General features: G+C 45.0%; 1 protein-coding gene across 1 annotated transcript; it reads right to left on the bottom strand.

Moving 5' to 3' along the window:
* Nucleotides 1–3,327: 3,327 nt before the first annotated feature.
* Nucleotides 3,328–17,848, bottom strand: Wbp2nl (WBP2 N-terminal like). Its single transcript, XM_021183923.1, has 6 exons — nt 17,731–17,848; nt 12,469–12,577; nt 12,051–12,192; nt 11,797–11,889; nt 9,659–9,763; nt 3,328–4,196 (listed from the first exon to the last, which is right to left on the bottom strand). Exons 1-6 carry the CDS (start codon nt 17,790–17,792, stop codon nt 3,607–3,609), a joined length of 1,101 nt encoding a protein of 366 aa, XP_021039582.1. The 5' UTR covers nt 17,793–17,848; the 3' UTR covers nt 3,328–3,606.
* Between the last annotated feature and the right edge of the window lie 1,404 nt (nt 17,849–19,252).

The following is a 19,252-nucleotide window of genomic DNA, read 5'->3' as shown; positions in this document are numbered from 1 at the left end:
ACAGGCATGGTGCAGGAGGAGCTGAGAGAGTTCTACATCTCCATCTGAAGGATGCTAGTGGAAGACTGGCTTCCAGGAAGCTAGGATGAGGGTCTTAAAAGCCGATGCACATAGTGACACACCTACTCCAACAAGGTCATACTTCCTCCTAATCGAGCCACTCCCTGAGCCGAGCATATACAAAGCATCACAGCTGCCGCGTGGAACTGAAAATGGGTACTGAGGAAGGGGTGTCTGGGCGTGGTAAAACAAATAATCAGAAGTCAAATTGTGGATTACAAGTTAACAGCCTATGTCCTGCTCAAGACAGCTTTCCAGATTGTGTTCTCTCTCTCTCTCTCTCTCCCTCTCCCTCTCTCTCTCCCTCTCTCCCTCTCTTGTTCTCTCTGTGTGTGTGTGTGTGTGTGTGTGTGTGTGTGTGTGTGTGTGTGTGTGTTCTGCTCGAGATAGCTTTCTCTTGCTATTATACAAACTCAGCTCAGGGGGCTAGAGAAGATGACTCAGTGGTTAAGAGCACTGACTGCTCTTCTGAAGGTCCTGAGTTCAATTCCCAGCAACCAGATGGTGGCTCACAACCTTCAGATAACAATATCTGACTCCATCTCCTGGAGTGTCTGAAGACAGCTACAGTGTAACTTATATATAATAAGTAAATAAATCTTAAAAAAAAAAAATTTCCAGAGTCAAGTAAGGCAGTGGTGGCACATACCTTTAATTCCAACTCTTGGGAGACAGAGGCCAGCCTGGCCTGCAGAGCAAGTTCCAAGGCAACTATAGTTACATACAGAAGAAAACATCTCAAAAAAAAAAAAAGTTCCAACATTTTAAAAGTTCACTCTCTTAACTGTCAACTCCTATAAAGTCAAAGTCACATGCTTCCAACAGGGTAAACACTCTTCACAGAAAAAAAGAAAAGAGAAAAAAAAAGAATCAAGGCATACAAAGAATGAACCTGCAACTCCAGTTTCAGGTGATCTGTCCTTTTGCCTCCAGAGACACCAAGTCTACACACACATACATATACTCATACATTCATATATATGTGTGTGTGTGTATATATATATATATATATATATACATACATATACACATACACTCATATATTCATACACACACACACACAAACCAAAACCTTGAAATTTGACTAATAGCTACTTCTATACCCTCCTTATGTGAATTTTAGTTGAAATTGTGGAATCATGTGAAATTACTGACCATGCATGGCATGTTACAAAATATTTATTACATGTAAATACATTTGTTTTCTTAAGATAAAGTTTCGGTGTAACTCATGCAGACCTTGAATTTGCGATTCTACCTCAGTCACCGAATGTTGGGATTGCAGGTGTGTACCACTGTTCACAGTTTAAGATATATTTGCTACAAATACACCATAGAAGGGTTTTGTTCAGATGGGGTGAAGACTATATGACACACCTCCCACAACATGTTTTTCTCATTTAATAAGTCTTAGAAATAGCTGGCATAGGCAGCATGGGTGTACCAGTTTCTAGGTTTCATATTAGTGAACATGCGTTTTAATTATTTTTGTCACTACTGTGACCAAATGACCTACAAAAGGTAACTTCTGGGAGAAAGGGTGCTTGGGGCTCACAGCCCATCCTTATATGGGAGACGTGGTAGGAGAGTCTAGGTCCACTGCACTGTTCGGGAAGCAATGAAAGGGGTAAGACCGCCCACCTGCCCTTTCCCCTTGGTTCCCTTGTTATTCCACACAGGGCCCTGGCACATGGGACAGTGCTGACTAGACGCATTCAGAGTGAGTTTTCACACTTAAACCTTTAGAAACAGCCTCACAGGCACACCCAGAGGAGTGTCCCACTGTGCCCAAGTGTTCCTCAAGCCGGCCAAGTTGACGGGAGAAACTAACCACCAGGTAAGCCATTTCTATTTTTGTGCCACTGGAAACAAAGAATGCAACAGACCCTTTCCCATAGGCATCTCTGTGGGCACGTGCCAGTATCCTTCAGTGGGGGGGGGGGAACACTGAGATTCGAAACTGCTACAGCAAAAATTTTAATAGGGGTGGAGAAGACAGCTCAGTGGTAGCGTGTGGCTAGTGTGTGTACACCCTAGGCTCAATCCTCAGCCGTTCGGGAGCAAAGCCGTTCAGTATCTGGAAATGTCAAAGTTCCCCAGCACTATTGGAATTAGCATCCCTTTAAGTACCGTGTCATGAATATTACTGCCTCCCTTGTTAATTGGCAATGCATATATTTTTTCACATGTACATTTCTTTCCTTTTTAATGTTAAAAATGTGCGTGCATGCGTAGGTGTGCAAATGTAGGTGTGCATGCCTGTGCGTGCATGGGCTTGGAGAGGTCAGAGGTCAAGGTCGGGTGCATTCCTCAGTTGTTCTCCACCCTACCTGAAACAAGGTCTCCTATCTGGGGCTCACTGATTCGGGCTGACTAGCTAGTAGGAATCACTGATTTCCCACCCACAGAACAGGAACTACAGGTGTGTGCAGCCAGGTCTGGCTTCTTGTAAGTGCTGGTGAGCAACATCAAGCCCTTAGGCCTCTCCCACGCGCGTGAGCAGTGGAGCAGCTCACTGGCCCCACTTCTCTCTTGCAGCTCTTCACACATTCTGACCAGACTGTTCATGCACGTGCTGGGAACTACTGCCATCCTAGTACCTGGGTTGTTTTTTTTTTTTAACCCCTTACTGCTTTGTCTTTTCAGAGGCCGCCTTCTCTACACTTCCCACAACTGCATATTTCTTGTATGTATACGCTGTCATCTGTAAGATCATCTCCCACTGGAAATTAAGGTTGTCCTAGTCTTTAATGTAAAGAACACTGTATGAAACAGCTGTGTTCAATATAATGCAGTTTGGCTTTTCCTCTCAAGACAGTTCTAATGTTGCCCAGGCTGACGGTTAACTCCCAACATAGCCAGAGATGACCTTAAACTTCTGAGCCTCCTGCCTCTGCCTCTCAAGTTATTGTGGGTTTTCAGGTGTGTGCACTCATGCCTGGCACCTGAATTTTTAATTAATCAGTGGGGGTTAAACCTACAACCATCAGCATAGGAGGCAAGCACACAACAACTGAGCTCTGTCCCTGGCCCCCCTTTCATAGTTTTTGAGACAGGATCTCTCTAAGCTGCCTAGACTGACCTGGAGTCTACAGTGTAGGCAAGCCTTGAGCTTGCTCTCCTTCTGCCTCTCTCTGGCTGCTGGGGTTCAAGGCCTGGACTACCAGGCCCAGCTCTCAACATGACATTTTAACAGATCTTTGTAACTACCAAGTAGAGTAGTTTAGCAACTTTGAACACAGATGAGAACGAGGCAGGAGGCTTTTTGCAAACTCACAGCAAGGTACGATTTAAATGCATCCTAGGTCAAGCAAGACATTAGGGGATTTAGCCCTCTGACGCTGTCCCTTCTTTATCCAGCTAACCAAGAATTGACACTGCTTCTACAAGCAAGGCATGGAGATAAGATTTGGTTCCACCCTGTGACTGAACTCCCAAGGAGGCAAACAAACTACCTAGAACAGGTCTGTGATCAGATACCTAAGTGTTCCGGGTTATCGTGACTTCAACACTAGGGTGCTGTTTTGCTTGGTGAAACTTCAAGGTTTACATCTTAGAGCGGGGAGAGTGGACTTGTGAGGATGAGGTAGAGGGAAAAGATGCCTGGAATTCAGGATTCTGGACTGCCACAGACATGGGATGGCCTGCTTCAGACCCAGCAGGTGGAGCTTCCTGCGCTACAGACGTGGCTGTGGATCCAGGAGGTATGGACTCACGCCCTGAAGGAGGAGTTCCATACCCCATAGGCGGGGCTTCATATCTGGGAGGTGGAGAACCGGATCCCATAGGTGTAGTTCCGTATCTGGGAGGTTGGGCTCCATACTCCATAGTGGGGGCTTCATATCCAGGAGGTGGGGATCCGTATCTCACAGGTGGAGGTCCATACCCAGGAGGTGGAACTCCATAGCCCATTGGGGTAGCTACATATAGAGGAGGAGGGGAGCCATATCTCACAGCTCCGTATCCAGGAGGCAGGACATCGTATCTGGGAGATGGGGCTACATAACCCACTGGCGGGGCTCCGTACCCCGCAGGTGGGGCTCCGTACCCCGCAGGTGGGGCTCCATACCCTGCTGATGGGACTCCGTATCCCACAGGTGAGGCCCCATATCCCGAAGGTGGGGCTCCATAGGCAACTGAAAATGGCAAAAAGAAGGAAAAAAATTGTTACCCTGTGAACAAAAGATAACTGAAGAATACAAAAAAAAAAAATAATAAGGTCAAGAAAAACACACATGAGAAATGAGCCATGCTAAAAACCCAATCTTTAGCCATTACCAGGGAGAGGAAGATGGTGTTCCTTTTGGTGAGGTGATCTGAATTAACTGAAAAGAGCCTTCCATTGGCCATCACATTGGTCATTACTTAGAGTTGTGCAGATACATAGTTTATTTGGTAATGTTTGTCGTGATTATGAAAAGAGAAACACCCTCAATGAGGAATTAACTTGTAAACTAGAATGGGCAAGGCCATTTTAGAGGACGGGTGGTTCTGGAGACATGGCTCAGTAGTTAAAAACAATGGCTGCTCTCAGATGACTCCGGTTCGATTACCAGTTCCCACACGGCACAACCATTTATAACTCCAGTTCTTCTCCCCCAAATCCTCCCAGTCTTCCAATCTCCCCTCCCCCGGGAGTGTGGTTGATACACCCAGTGACACTCCATTGGAGAAACTAATTGTCCCTTTCCCACAAGGTATCAGTTACAAATAGCTACTTTGTGTCCACTTGCCCTCCTCGATCAAGGGATTTTTGTCTGTTTTGACCTTGTGAAGGTCTTGTATCGTTATATACATCAGTCCTATTTTGTCTAGAAGACATTGTTTCCTTGGAGTCCTCCATCACCTCTGGCTCTTAGAATCTTTCTGCCTCTTCTTTTGTGCAGATCCCTGGGCCTTTAGGGAAGGGTTTTATTGTGGTTTGAATGAGAATGGGACCCATAAACTCATGTATCTGAACATTTGGTTCCCAGATGGTAAACTACTAAGGAAGGGTTAGGAGGTGTGGCCTTGTTGAAGGAGGTGTTCACTGGGGTGGCTTTGAGGTTTCCCAGGCCCATATCAAGCCCAGGCTTCACTTTGTCTGCTTTCTTTATAAGATATAAAAGCTCAGTGACTGCTCCAGTGCCATGCCCGCCTGCCTGCCACCAGGTTCCTCACCATGACAATCATAGACTCACTCTTTGGAGCTATAAGTAAGCAAGCCTTCAAACACATGCTTTGATAAATTGCCTTGATCGTGGTGGGCTTTCATGGCAATAGAAAAGAAAGATAGGCTTGATGAAAATATCCCAATTAGGACTGAGTGCCCTGAGGGCCTCTCTCTCTCTCTTCTCTCTCTCTCTCTCTCTCTCTCTCTCTCTCTCTCTCTCCATTTGTCTAGTTGTGGGTCCCTGTGTTAATTACCATCCCCTGCCATAAGAAGCTTCTCTGACGAGGACTGACTGACACACCAATCAATGGGTTTATCGTATGTCACTGGAAATGTTTTATTGCTATGTTCCTTTAGCAGAATAACAGTATTAGTTCTTCCCCTGGGCTCATGATCTATCTAGTCTCAGGTTCTTGGCCGCTTTAGCAATGCCAGGTATGGGCTCCTTAATGCAGTGGGCCTTAAATCCAATGGAACTTGTCTGGTTACTTCTGTAAGGTCTGTAGCACTGCTGTATTAGTATATCTTGTGTGTAGATTGGTGTTGTAGGTCACATGGTGTGTAGCAGGGTGACACTGATGACTACCTCTCCTCCAGTGTTGTCCCCTAAAACTGTCAGAGAAGCTAACTCATGAAGTCTTACCAGCACAGCTGCTTAAACATGACTTGAAGGAAGAAGACACCAATAGACATGGTACTCTGCAAGAGGGAAAGCCTCAGCCCAAGGCAAAAAACCACAGGCATCAAAGGAATACTGAGAGTGGAAGAAACAGTCTTCCCCAGAAAAGGCCACACAGATTGATTATCTAATACCAGACAGTCAGCCCTGAAAACATTTACATATAAGTGGTATTATATACACTGAACAGATTTTATTTATATATTTAGGAATATATACACACGCAACTACAACTAAAGAAAAAGAGGCCATGAATTTGAAATAAAGCAGTGTGTGTGTGTGTGTATGAGAGGGGGGTGAATGGGAGGGTTTGAAGGAAGAAAAGGGAAGGGAGAACTGACATAATTACATTATAATTTAAAATAATGTGGTGGTTTAAATATGCTTGGCACAGGGAGTGACACTAAGTATGAGGTGTGGCCTTGTGGAAGGAAGTGTGTCACTGGGGGGGGGGGGGCTTTGTGGTGCTCATCCTAGCAACATGGGAGCCAGTCTTCTGTTTGCCTTCAAAACAAGATGTAGAACTCTCAGCTCCTCCTGCTCCATGCCTGCCTGGATGCTGCCATACACCCACCTTGATGATAATGGACTGAACCTCTGAACCTGTAAGCCAGCCCCGATTAAATGTTGTCCTTATAAGAGTCGCCTCAGTCATGGTTTCTCTTTACAGCAATGGAAACTCTCACTAAGACAAATAATAAAAACATATTTAAAAAAAAAAGAATGATGCCCGATGCTCACGGTCAGGACACACACTTGCCTTTTAAGTCAACAAGCCAGATGAACAGAAAGACATAAAATCAAAATAGTTTCACATGTCCAGTGTCTGGGCTAGAACGGGTTAAGAGCCTGATATCAGCCAGCTGGTAGTGTTGTACGCCTTTAATCCCAGCACTTGGGAGCCAGAGGCAAGCCTGAGTTCGAGGCCAGCCTGGTCTACAGAACAAGTACTGGACAGCCAGGGCTACACAGAGAAAGCCTGGGGGCTGGGGCTGGGGGGGAAGAGCTTGGAAACCATCCCAGCCATCTCCATATAACAATTAAAAAAGAGAGAGAGGATCTGAAAATCCAACAGTGACTTCAGACCCCAAGCAAGCTACCACCACAAAACATGGAGAGACAGTGACTATAAAGGTCAGAAACTGGGCTTCCGTGTAGCAATGGGTACAGGTGGGGAAAATGTGGGCGCATGTTGTATTTACTATGAAATGGCAAAGATAACACAGGGGGAAAGAGCAAGAAGAAACTAAAGCCCCGGCCCTATAACCAGAGCAGGACTGAAGAGTCTCCCCCTACCCAGATTAGAGCCAAACCTCACACTAAAACCGCACAATCTTAATACGTCATGACTTGCATTCACTAAAAAGCCACAGACGTCCAGGTATGGTTTTGTATCCCTATAATCTCAATACTGGGTGAGGCTCAAATAGATGCTTAACTGAAGGGCAAAAGCAACTGGGAACTGTGGCACACATCTTTAATCTGGAGGCATAGGCAGGCAAATCTTTACATTTGCAGCCCCCTTGGTCTATATAATAAGTCCCACATCAGCCTGGGCTATACGGTGAGATCCTGTCTTAGGAAGAAAATAACAGCAACAACAGAAATCCAACAAACCACAAAAACAAAGGGTCAACAAGATGGCTCAGTAGATAAAGGCCGGTACCACCAAGCCTTATAACCCATGTTCAATCCCTGGGAACCACATACTGGAAGGAGAGAGCTGACTCCCACAGGCTCTGACCTCCACATGAATGCTACAGCATGCACAGAAAAAGCAAAACAACAATAAAACAAACAAGCTCACGCTCATAACCCTAGCACCAGGTGAGGCTGAGGCAAGGGCTACCACAGTTCAAGGCCACTGTATACAGTTTTTTAATCTTGGACTTCAAAATGAGATATTATTTTAGCACATTGGTAACATTTATCGCAAAAATATCGTAAGTAAATGGAATGGTGCCTCGCTCATATACTCCTGAGCAAGCCAGGTCTTCATGGAAGTCTGCAACTTCTCCATCTTAGGCATGGTAGATGTGAGAAGGCACAGGTGGTGAAGCTCAGGGTGTGGCTGGGCGCCTTGGCAGGCTTGACGGCCATGAAAGTTTAACATAGGAGATGAGGTGGGCAGAGCTGTTCTCTGTGCAGGTGGCTTACAGAATAAATTCCAAGCCAGACTAATCCACAGTGGGAGACCTTGTCCTTAAAACTAGGTACTTGGGAGGTAGAGGCAGGGGGATCAAGTTAAAGGACTTCCCCAACTACACGGTAAGGTGGAGATCAGCCTGAGCTACATGAGACCTATCTCAAAACAATAAGAAAACTTTTTCTTTTAATAATTAGCTCAGTGGTAGAAATCTAAAACAGAGAGATGGGAACCCTGGGAAAGAATCAACATTTCTTTTTCTGTACCCAAAAGTGCCATTTGGGTCTGCATCAAAAGCTCTTTCTTTAAAAAATAAAGTATTATTATTATTATTATTATTATTATTTGAAACAGGGTCTCTCTTTCTCTCGCTCCTCTCTCTCTCTCTCTCTCTCTCTCTCTCTCTCTCTCTCTCTCTCTCTCTCCCTCTCTTTCTCTCTGTTGTCCTGGCTGTCCTGAAACTCACTAAATAGACCAAACTGGCCTTGAACCAAAGAAAGAGATCCACCTGCCTCTGCCTCTGAAGTTTGAGTACTTGGGACTAAAAGTGTGTGCCATCACACCCTACATTTTATTTTTACTTCTGTGTATGTGTGTCTGTGCATGTGTTCCATGAGTATGCCTGTCTGAAGAGGGTATCAGATGCCCTGGGGCTAGTTCCAGGTAGTTGTCAACCACTCAAGGTGGGTGCTGGGAAGTGAACGTCAATCCCTTGGATGAGCAGCAAGTACCCTTAACAACTGAACCCTCTCTCCAGCCTCCATCAAGGCTCTCTTGACACTACCTTTAGTTCATGTTCTTGTTGCTGTGCGTGGCTAATCCTAGAGACCCTACAGTCTCCTTTGGTTTCAAGTCAGCCTTCAGGTGCTGACAACTGCTGACAGACATCTGCAGTCTAGTGAGACGCTCCTGGGACGTGGGTGCCTGTGGTCAATATGTAGTTGGGTCTGTATACAGTTTTTTAATCTTGGACTTCAAAATGAGATATTATTTTAGCATATTGGTAACATTTATCGCAAAAATATCGTAAATAAATGGAATGGTGCCTCCCTCATATACTACTAAGCAAGCCAGGTCTTCATGGAAGCCTGCAGCTTCTCCATCTTAGGCATGGTAGATGTGAGAAGGCACAGGTGGTGAAGCTCAGGGTGTGGCTGGGCGGCTTGGCAGGCTTGACGGCCATGAAAGTTTAACACAGGAGATGAGGTGGGCAGAGCTGTTCTCTGTGCAGGCTCTCAGCGGGAAGTGACCTCCTCACTAACTGGGTGGCTTAGGTGCCCTTACACAGCACGATCAAAGTAAACCTGCAAGGTGCACCCAAAACTTCTGCACTCAGTGGGCTGAAGCTGTACGGCCAACTCCAGGCCAGCCCCATTTCAAACACACAGACTTGCAGGCAAGCAGGCAGAATGAAACCTGAAATGCAAGTCCAGTCACTTGCTTACTCACTACTGGGCTTCAACCAGGAAACAAAGCCATGAAAGCCCCAAGCCCTGAAGTGAGGTTGGGGTGAACTGTCTTCCAGGGTCTGCCAGACTCTTCCACTTCCTAGAGCCATGTCTTCCCACACCTCACCTTGGCAGGCCTGTGGGGCATGCATGCTCCTCTTCCCATTCCTCACCTTGGCATGCCTGTGGGGCATACATGTTCCTGTCCCCAGTGATGACATAAATTCCTAGAGGGCCCATCCAGAAGCTTGCAACTCTTAGTGGAACTCCTTGGGCAGCTGAAAAGACAATTTGGCAAGGTAAGAACACTTTATTCTTTTAAATCAGGTATACATCTGCTATGAATTGACTGTGCTCCTTACATGTGAGGCAACAATACACAGTCTTGTGGTGCCAGGTTAAGAAATATACATTGTCCTTTCTTTAAAGCGCACACTGCTTCAGAGTAGCAACTCGGTCTCATTGCCTGTGGTTATTTAGGACGTAACAACCCTACCTAACCATCCTGTAACTTGTTTTCCCATCTATCAGGTGAGCACAATATTATAATCTTTTTAAAAAAGATTTATTTACTTTATTTATTTTTATGTATATGAGTACACTGTAGCTGTCTTCAGATACACCAGAAGAGGGCATTGGATCCCGTTACAGATGGTTGTGAGTCACCATGTGGTTGCTGGGAATTGAACTCAGAACCTTTGGGAGAGCGGTCAGTGCTCGTAACCACTGAGCCATCGCTCCAGCCCAATATTAGTATCTTTATCATGAGGTTTTATGAGCATCAGACTAGCCGTGTCTTTGCCTTGAGCTCATCTCTGCTCGGAACTTACACTGATTATGGGTCTTGACCATGATACACAGCATCGCAGTTCACCCACTACAGGAACTTAGACACTTTATACCCTTCTTCCACTTTATCTGCGGCACCAGGTTCGTGCGTCTGTTAAAGCAAACATGTATGTGTCTGCGAATGTCCATCTCCACTGGACTGTGTTTTTTAGCATCTAGACTGGAGTTAGAGGTGGACAGCAAAAAGAAAGAAAGAAAGAAAGAAAGAAAGAAAGAAAGAAAGAAAGAAAGAAAGAAAGAAGAAAGGGAAATTGACTTTCCTGCCAGAACAAAATGACAACCCAGAGAAGAGAGGATAAGGCACAAAGCACCATTTGATTGGCTTGTAGAGAGCATGGGTGGCGTGCTGAGAAGCCAAGTTGGAAGAATCCTTTATCAGTCATAGAAAGCCGTGCGGTCAGGCGGGTAGGACAGTAAGGTATTCCTAGTCCCCTCTTATGGATGGGAAGAGCAAACAAGAAGAAGCAAAGCTCAGGTGAAGAGATCAAAATGCAGATGGCAAAGCCCTCCCCAGGCCAGGCTCAGGGAATCGGCAAAGCCTTCCTGTAATCCATGAACAAATATTGACAGAGCTTCTAGAAAGCCCTGGCTGTTCCCAGCCTGAGACTGCTCACACACAGTCCTCTACTGAGAATATCTGACCTTTCTGCTTGTGCTGCTCCTAGCAACACTCAACTTTCTGGGCTGCTTACGGTGCTGCTCCATCCCACTGAGAAAACACACCCTACCCAGCTATCCTGTACAACCATGTGTTTGTTCTTCATTCCCAAGCTGCTCCAATCAGGTATCCAGGTGTGCAGGATGTGGCACAAAAGACCAGCAGTTTTAGGTTAGTCATGTAAATGTCTGACCACAGGCTCCCAGCTCTTCTAGGACATTGTGAGGCTCATAAGCACACAGTGTGGGATTTGACACACAATAGGTGTACTGGATGCTTTTGTGTGTCAACTTGACACCAGCTGGAGTTATCACAGAGAAAGGAGACTCCCTGGAGGAAATGCCTCCATGAGATTCAGCTGTAAGGCATTTTCTCAATTGCTGATCAAGGGCGAAAGGCCCCTTGTGTATGGTGCCATCCCTGACCTGGTAGTCTTGGATTCTATAAGAAAGCAAGCTGAGCAAGCCAGAGGAAGCAATCCAGTAAGAAACATCCCTCCATGGCCTCTGCATCAGCTTCCTGACCTGCTTGAGTTCCAGTCCTGACTTCCTTTGGTGATGAACAGCAGTACGGAAGTGTAAGCTGAATAAACCCTTTCCTCCCCAACTTGCTTCTTGGTCATGATGTTTGTGCAGGAATAGAAACCCCGACTAAGACAACAGGTAAACTCAAACATGCTTATTGAATTAATTCCTATAGAAATGCCAAATGCCTGACACTGGGTGGGCTAGCCACTCTCTGCTGAGTAGTAGTCCTGTTTCAACCCCTTAACCCCTAAAGGTTTTTACTGGTTTTATCACTCACCCGCAGAGGCAGCTTTGGCCATCAACTGGGCAAAGTCGATAGCACCTCCTTTCCGGAAGACTATTTTAAAAGTAGCAGAGCCTTCCCAGCCACCTGGAGGACGAAACAACAAATGTTTACTTGAGAAGCACACTGTCAAACAGGCAGGTCAGCTTCCGTTTGAATTCTAACATGAAACAAGTCTTAGTCTTACGCTTTCGAGCATCTTTTCAGGGGTGTCGGAGAGGCACTTATAAGAGGCAAAAAAAACTTACCGTCTGGAGCTGCCTGAATTGTCCCTTTAATGTAGTTTGCACCAAAGATTGGTTGTTCAACGGTGCAGTTATTCATTAGATGAAATGGCATCGTAAAAGAAAACATGGGATCGTTGTCTGCACGCGAAGTCACAAAAATCACCTGAATGAGGAAGGAAACTTTGGGAAAGGAATACAGGATTTGTCCATGGATGGACTTGTAAAAGCAAGGTCACGGTCACTTGGGCACTGTGGCCTAATTGAGAAACATCATCTCTTTTCTTCCATCCTTCTTCAAAATGGAAGTCTCAAAGTAAAAATGTCTTAAGACACCTTCAAACCCAATGTTTAACTTTAAAAAAAAAAAAAAAAAAAAAAAAAACATTAGGAAAAAAAAAATGAAAACTAAACAGCAAAACGAAAGGAAAGCGTAAATTACCCGGTATGAGGTGAGAAACAGAGCCCCCCTCTTTGTACCACTAAAGAGGTTGGAGCCTGGCGGTGACTGGGGGAAGGAGAGGTCCACTTCTGAACATTTCTTCAAGAGACTGCAGAAAGGCAAGGCAGACAGCACGTGTTAAGATGTACATAAAGTGAGCTGGGCGGTGGTGGTGCACACCTTTAATCCCAGCACTCAGACAGCGAGAGACAGATCTCGTCTCCCTTTTTATCATGGGATTTTCTTTGTCTTTTCAAACGCATTCCTATTCTCAATGCCTGTCACTAATTCTTAAATTTCTTGGGGGAAGAACTGGGAAGAACTGGCCTCACTTGTTAAGAGCGCTGACTGCTCTTGGAGAGAACTCAGATTCAATTCCCAGCACCTGCATGGTGACTCACAATCACCTGTAACTATAGTTCCTACATCATCTTCTGGCCTCCACGCACGTTACACTCATGGTACACAACATACATGCTAGCAAAACACCCAAACAATAAAATTAAAATGAAATAAATAAAAATGTCTAAGGGTGTGATCGCTGTGAAGAAACGCCATGACGGTGGTAACTCTTATAAAGCAAGACATTTAATTGGGGCTGCTTACAGTTCAGAGGTTTAGTCCGTTATCATTAAGGTGGGAAGCATGGCAGCTCACAGACTTGGTGCTAGAGAAGGAGCTGAGAGCTCTACATCTGGATTGGCAGGCAGCAGGAAGAGAGAGAGACTGGGCCTGACTTGAGCACTTGAAACCCCAAAGCCCAACCCCTGTGACACACTTTCTTCAACAAAGCCACACCTACTCCAACAAGGCCACATCTCCTAATAGTGCCCACTCTCTGAGCCTATGGGGACCATTTTCATTCAAACCACAAAACAAAAAGCAAAAATCTCACAAAAACCAACCAGGCAGGAATAAAGCTTTTATAACAGGATAACACTAACAGTGTGATAGCTGGTGGTATTATTTCCCTACTTTTATTAAAATTAATTCAAGATTAATTACTTGAATCCTGATTTTTACTATAACTTGAGTATCTCTTACTGAGGATCTGAACAGTTTTAGACTTTGGAATGCTTGCGTATACAAGAAATTTGGGGGAATGAGACCCAAGTCCAAATGACAGTCAACTGTTTCATATAGATCCTACACATATAACCTGAAGGTAACTGTGTATAATGTTTTAAGCAATGTTATGCATAAAACAAAGTGTCATGGGATGGAATTTTCCAGACAAGATTTTTGGTGGCACTCAAGGGTTCTTTTGTTTTCGAGATAGGGTCTTGCTATATAACCCAAGGCTGGCCTAGAACTTGCAGTCCTCTTGCAGCAACCTGAGTGGTGGAATTTGTCAAGGTGATTTCACCTTCAGAAAGTACCATCACACCTGGAATGTGTTTTTTTAATTATGAGTATGGCCTCTGTGGATGAAGGTAGTATATGTGAGTTTGTAGGTACCCTTGGAGGCCAGAGGAAGCCATTTCCCTCTAAAGCTGGACTGACAGGCATGTGTGTGCCATTCACCGCAGGTTCTGGGACCTGACCGTGGGTCCTAGAACAAAACAGGATATGCTCTTAATAGATGAGCCATCTCTCCAACCCTACCACACCGGAATTCGATGGAGCATTTTTAGATTTTGTATTTTCAGGTCAGAGATGTGCAACCCCTACTGGATGAAGACAAGATAGAAACATAACTCTAAAACTATTAAATATTTTCCTATGAACTATTTTATTATTTTTAAAACTATTTTTTCTTTTNGTTTTTTTGAGACAGGGTTTCTCTGTGTAGCCCTGGCTGTCCTGGAACTCACTCTGTAGACCAGGCTGGCCTTGAACTCAGCAATCTGCCTGCCTCTGCCTCCCGAGTGCTGGGATGAAAGCGCTCGCCACCACGCCCGGCTCGGCAGTAGGTAGTCTTATGCTCGGGTACTAACGTAATCTTTAGTTTCCAGCTCAGCTGAACTTTGTAGTACAAAGTTTGTACTCAAAACATGTAATTTGGAGTAGAAACTCCTCAAGATCTTTATTTTAATGATACTAAGATAATTGCAACACAGTCCCTAAACGTTCTTCCTTTTATCCTTGGACATCTTGAATCTGACAGTGAGGGACCTCAGTCCTGGTTGTCCATTCATCATGTTCTTTGGCTTTGGCTTGTTGGGATGCCTTGGCCTGACTGAACATATAAACTTCTCTGCTTTCATTTCTTTCTTCCTGGAGGCTGGAATGTTCCAAGTGTATTTCTAGGCAGGAGTATCTTGAGGGTCCCCTTCTTGCACAGTCTCCTAACTGATCGTCAAGGTAGTTTCACCCTCAGATGAACTCAGCTACCCTTCTTCTGTGGACAGCAATGCTTGCTTTTAACACTCCACCAAATGACAGCTTGTCGACTGCTCCGGTGTAACTTTATCCAAAGTCAGATACATGCAACTCCTTCACAATGCTTAGTATCTTTGTCTTTCAATGTGGTGACCTTCACAATTTACAGCACATGAAAAACACCCAGGGCAAGCAGGATGAATGCATTGTGCTATTATTGGAAACTAAGTCGTTACTGGGTTTGTTTCTTTTTCCACAGCAGAAGAGAGGCTCAACCTGGCTCCTCCTTGCCTCTCACAGCATCCTTGGCATCACAGGTAAGGCAGAGAACCAGGTGATACCAGCCTCAAAGACACACTTTGATAGATGGGTAAAGATACATTTTCAAAAGTTTTCAAACAGGGTCTGACAAGATAGCTCCTTTTGTAAAGACACTTGCCACTGAGCCTGGTGATCTGAGTTTGATTCCTGGGACATAATATGAAGGTAAGAGGACTCCCACAGATGGTCCTATGACTTTTTATATGTGCTGTGGCATGAGCGCACACAGACCCAGAGTTTTATTTTTTTTAAAAAAAAAATTCTAAACAGCAATGCTTATAGATGAGGGGAGAGCCTCAGAATAGTTCACATTGAGAATTAAGCAAAGGTGTATGCACAATGGAATATCAGCCATTGATAGCAATAATATAGATATGGGTACTGGAAACTGTCCCAATATATTAGCAAATGTAAATTAGACACAAAGCTGTTGGTAAGGGGGAAACAAGCACAAGTTTCCATAAGAAAAAGCGCAGAGAAAGCATACCAAAATGCAAAAGGTACTGAAGGTTGGAATTCAGAGAATCAATTTTTCTCCTGGTTTGTGACATCATTCAGTTTTACAACACAGCCAGGCCCATACGTTTATGACCTCTCAGCCATGATGACAAGTCCTCTACAAGCCAGGTATGGAGGGTGCATCTGTATTCCCAGCAGACTCACATCATCACACCTGGCTTCAATGGAGCATTTTGGGTTTTTAGATTAGAAATGTTCAACATAGCCGGGCGTGGTGGCACATGTCTTTAATCCCAGCACTCGGGAGGCAGAGGCAGGCAGATTTCTGAGTTTGAGGCCAGCCTGGTCTACAGAGTGAGTTCCAGGACAGCCAGGGCTATTACAGAGAAACCCTGTCTCGAAAAACCAAAAAAAAAAAAAAAAAAAAAAAAAAAAAAAAAAGGAAAGAAAGAAAGAAAGAAAAAAGAAAAAGAATGTTCAACATGTCCATGCTAAGGCAAGATAGAAACAAGCCACTTCACCTCCAACTCGAAAATCACTAAATTATTGCTCATCACTGAAATACAGGCTTCCCCACCACCACCACCAACCTCTTTGTAACTTACTTCCTCTTTTATCAATACACTGGGGATGCTTCTCATTTGTCAATATCTATGTTATTATTACTCCCAACAGTTGGTGTTTCAGTGTGACTAAATACTTGTTCAACCCCAAATCTAAGGTATTCTGGGATATTTTGCTGTAGTTGTTTAAGTACTACATTCACTGGGAGGCTAAGGCAGAATCACAAGTTCAGGGCCAGCCCTAGCCAAATAAATAAACAGCAAGACTTAGTTTCATCACATTCAAACATACCACCATTGTAACTGAACTCCCAAATGTGTCTCATAACTATAAGGAAAACTAAAAATAGAATCAATTTTCCTCCTCTCAAACCCTTTCCTTACTGTCCTTTGTATCTGAGAAAGGTAGAGAACTGGTTGTTCCTTGATGAAGAGACAGAGAAACCCTGTCTCGAAAAAAAACAAAAACAAAAAACAAAACAAAAAACAGCAAGAGAAGTTGATGCATAGCATATAATTTCAAATCCAAGTCCAGGCGTTCCCATGGGCACTGAAAATGATTTTGAGCAAATTATCTCTCATATTCCTACCTGTGAAATGAGGGAAACTGCTCACTGCAGACAGAGCAGTTATCAAGACAAAGAATGCTTGCTATGCTTAGCTGTTCAGTGAAAATGATCGGTAGGTATTCAAGAGCACAGATTCTAAAAATTTAAAGGAACAACGACAAGAACAAAAAACCGGGACTTTTCTTCTTTGAGACAAGAGTCTTTCTACAATATAGCTCTGGCTGTCCTGGAACTCGCTTTGTAGATCAGGCTGGCCTCGAACTGACCTCGGAGTTCTATTTAAGCACATCATTGAATGAGTCTCACAGCTAAGTGAGAAATAAAAGGAAATCAGCAGAGCGAGGGCAGAATCCAGAAGAGGCGGAGACAGAGGGTAAGGAAAGTGGGTGAGGGGTGGGTTGAAGAAGGGCATGTGTCAAAGTCACTAAGTTTGCCTAAAGGTGGGCTTCTCCTGACAGAGAAGCCCCAGCACCATGAGCGACTGGAAATGCCATGTCTTCCTCGGTCCCCCCCTAATTTTGTTCCCAGTCTTTTCAGTAAAGGTGACAATATCCTAGGTTGAAACAACCAAGAAAGGGCACTTCTGGGGGATTTTGGAGGAAGGCTTGTGACAATTCTGGATTAGTTACCTACACTCCACATCCTAGCCCTTCTTCCAACTCGCCTACCCCTTTGTTCCTGGTCGCCTGAGACGCACCCAGGGCCCTCAGGGTGACTGTCACCCTCTTAAAGTCGTAAAGTCGCACACAGCCAGTGGAAGCTGTCCAGCGATGCAAGGGCTGACACACTCTTGACACAATCCTCGCTCAAGCCTTTCCTCTGAGGATGCCCGCGCCCTTCGCACCCCGCGCACGCGCCTAGCCACAGGCTCTTAGACTTGGCCGCTGGCGCATGCGTTCAAACGTCAGGGGCGGAGCTCCGAGGAAAGGGCGGGAAAGCCCTAGATTCGCAGAGGGCTTTCTAGCGCGCATGTCTACCCTGAGCATCTCCTCCCTCCTTGACAGCAGCCTGAAAGTCCCCTCAGGCACCTTTCACCATGAGGGATGGCGGCCCAACGGCGGTCCACTGTATGGTTCTGGTTCACTGCCATCTTGTTCTAGGTCTCCTCCCGCCGCCGCCTCTGCCGCCGCCGCCAGCTCTTCAAATGGAAAGGGGCGGGGCCTGCAAGGCAGGGGGCGGGTCCCTGAGGAGAGGGCGGAGATTATGGCGCAAAAACCCTGGAGTTGAGTGGGCAGCTGTCACAAGAGGAGCTGTCACAAGAAAGAGGAGGAGAGCCAGGGTGAGGAAAAGGGGCGTGTTCGTGGAGCTGGCTTCACCCCTAGAACGAGGAGGGCGTGAAGGATGGGTGACTAGCCTCTCTCATGTTAGGCCTACAACCAGCCTTGGTCCTGCTATGAGCTAGTGGTTTAAAAAGTAGCCATTAACCCAAAATCTTAGTCCACATTAACCCCCAAACCAACTCAGGGTGAGGGTCTACATTTTCTCCACTCTTATAAGACCAGAGCTTCCTTCCATCAAAGAGGGATTAGGACAGAACCGATGGTCTTGGGAGAGAACATCCAAAGATGTGCTAGGACAGGAAGTGGACAGTGAATTTCAACCTTCAGTGGGTCCAATTCTTGGATCCATTTGTAGGTGTCCCGCTCAATCTATTACTCAAGATATTTTAGAGTGTTATTGTGCCAGTGAAGAAATGAAAATTGCCAAATAATCAGACATGTTATCATTGTAAGACATGTGCTGATTTCAGATTTTTGTTTTGTTTTGTTGTGTTTGTTTTTGTAAATAGGGTCTCTCTATGTAGCCGTAACTGTTCTGGAACTCACTATGTAGACCAGGCTGGTCTCAAATTCACAGAGATCCTCCTGCCTCTGCCTCCCAAGTGCTGGGTTTAAAGGCATGGGCCACCACACCTAGCACAGATAATTTTTTACATACAAGACTTACTAGAATTAAGAATCAAACTTAAGGATGGGAGAGATAGCTCAGCGACTAAAAGCACTGACTGCTCTTCCAGAAGTCCTGAGTTCAAATCCCAGCAACCACATGGTGGCTCACAACCATCTGTAATGAGATCTGATGCCCTCTTCTGGTGGGTCTGAAGACTGTTACAGTGTACTTATATATAATAAATAATTTTTTTTTTTTTTGGTTTTTTCGAGACAGGGTTTCTCTGTATAGCCCTGGCTGTCCTGGAACTCACTTTGTAGACCAGGCTGGCCTCGAACTCAGAAATCCGCCTGCCTCTGCCTCCCAAGTGCTGGGATTAAAGGCGTTCGCCACCATGCCCGTCCTATACTACATAAATCTTTTTTAAAAAAAAAGAAAAGAAAAGAAAAAGAAAGAAAGAAAAGAAAATTTAATAGGAATAGTATACAGCGGCAAACATCTTGATCTAGCCTCTCCTGTCATGGTCAGTAAAACCTTGAGCAAGATGATCATGTTCTTTGGACTTGACCTTCCACACTTGAATGTTAGTGTAGAGGCTTATTGTGGCTGTGATGGTTGATGTCCACCAAACAGCTGTGTCTCTCACGTGTCACTTCCCTT

Source organism: Mus caroli, chromosome 15 (assembly GCF_900094665.2).
Source record: "Mus caroli chromosome 15, CAROLI_EIJ_v1.1, whole genome shotgun sequence".
Classification (NCBI taxonomy): Eukaryota; Metazoa; Chordata; class Mammalia; order Rodentia; family Muridae; genus Mus; species Mus caroli.
Note: the sequence above shows the minus strand (reverse complement) of the source record. Positions and strands in the feature narration are given on the sequence as shown.

What these genes read in the sequence shown, in the direction of transcription:
- Wbp2nl (XM_021183923.1), bottom strand. Translation starts at nt 17,792, where the DNA reads ATGGCAGTGAACCAGAACCATACAGTGGACCGCCGTTGGGCCGCCATC. An exon ending in TGTTTCTCACCTCATACCGG is followed by an intron (nt 12,193 to 12,468) that starts GTAATTTACGCT and finishes TTCCTCATTCAG; the next exon opens with GTGATTTTTGTGACTTCGCG. An exon ending in GGCCAAAGCTGCCTCTGCGG is followed by an intron (nt 9,764 to 11,796) that starts GTGAGTGATAAA and finishes TTGTCTTTTCAG; the next exon opens with CTGCCCAAGGAGTTCCACTA.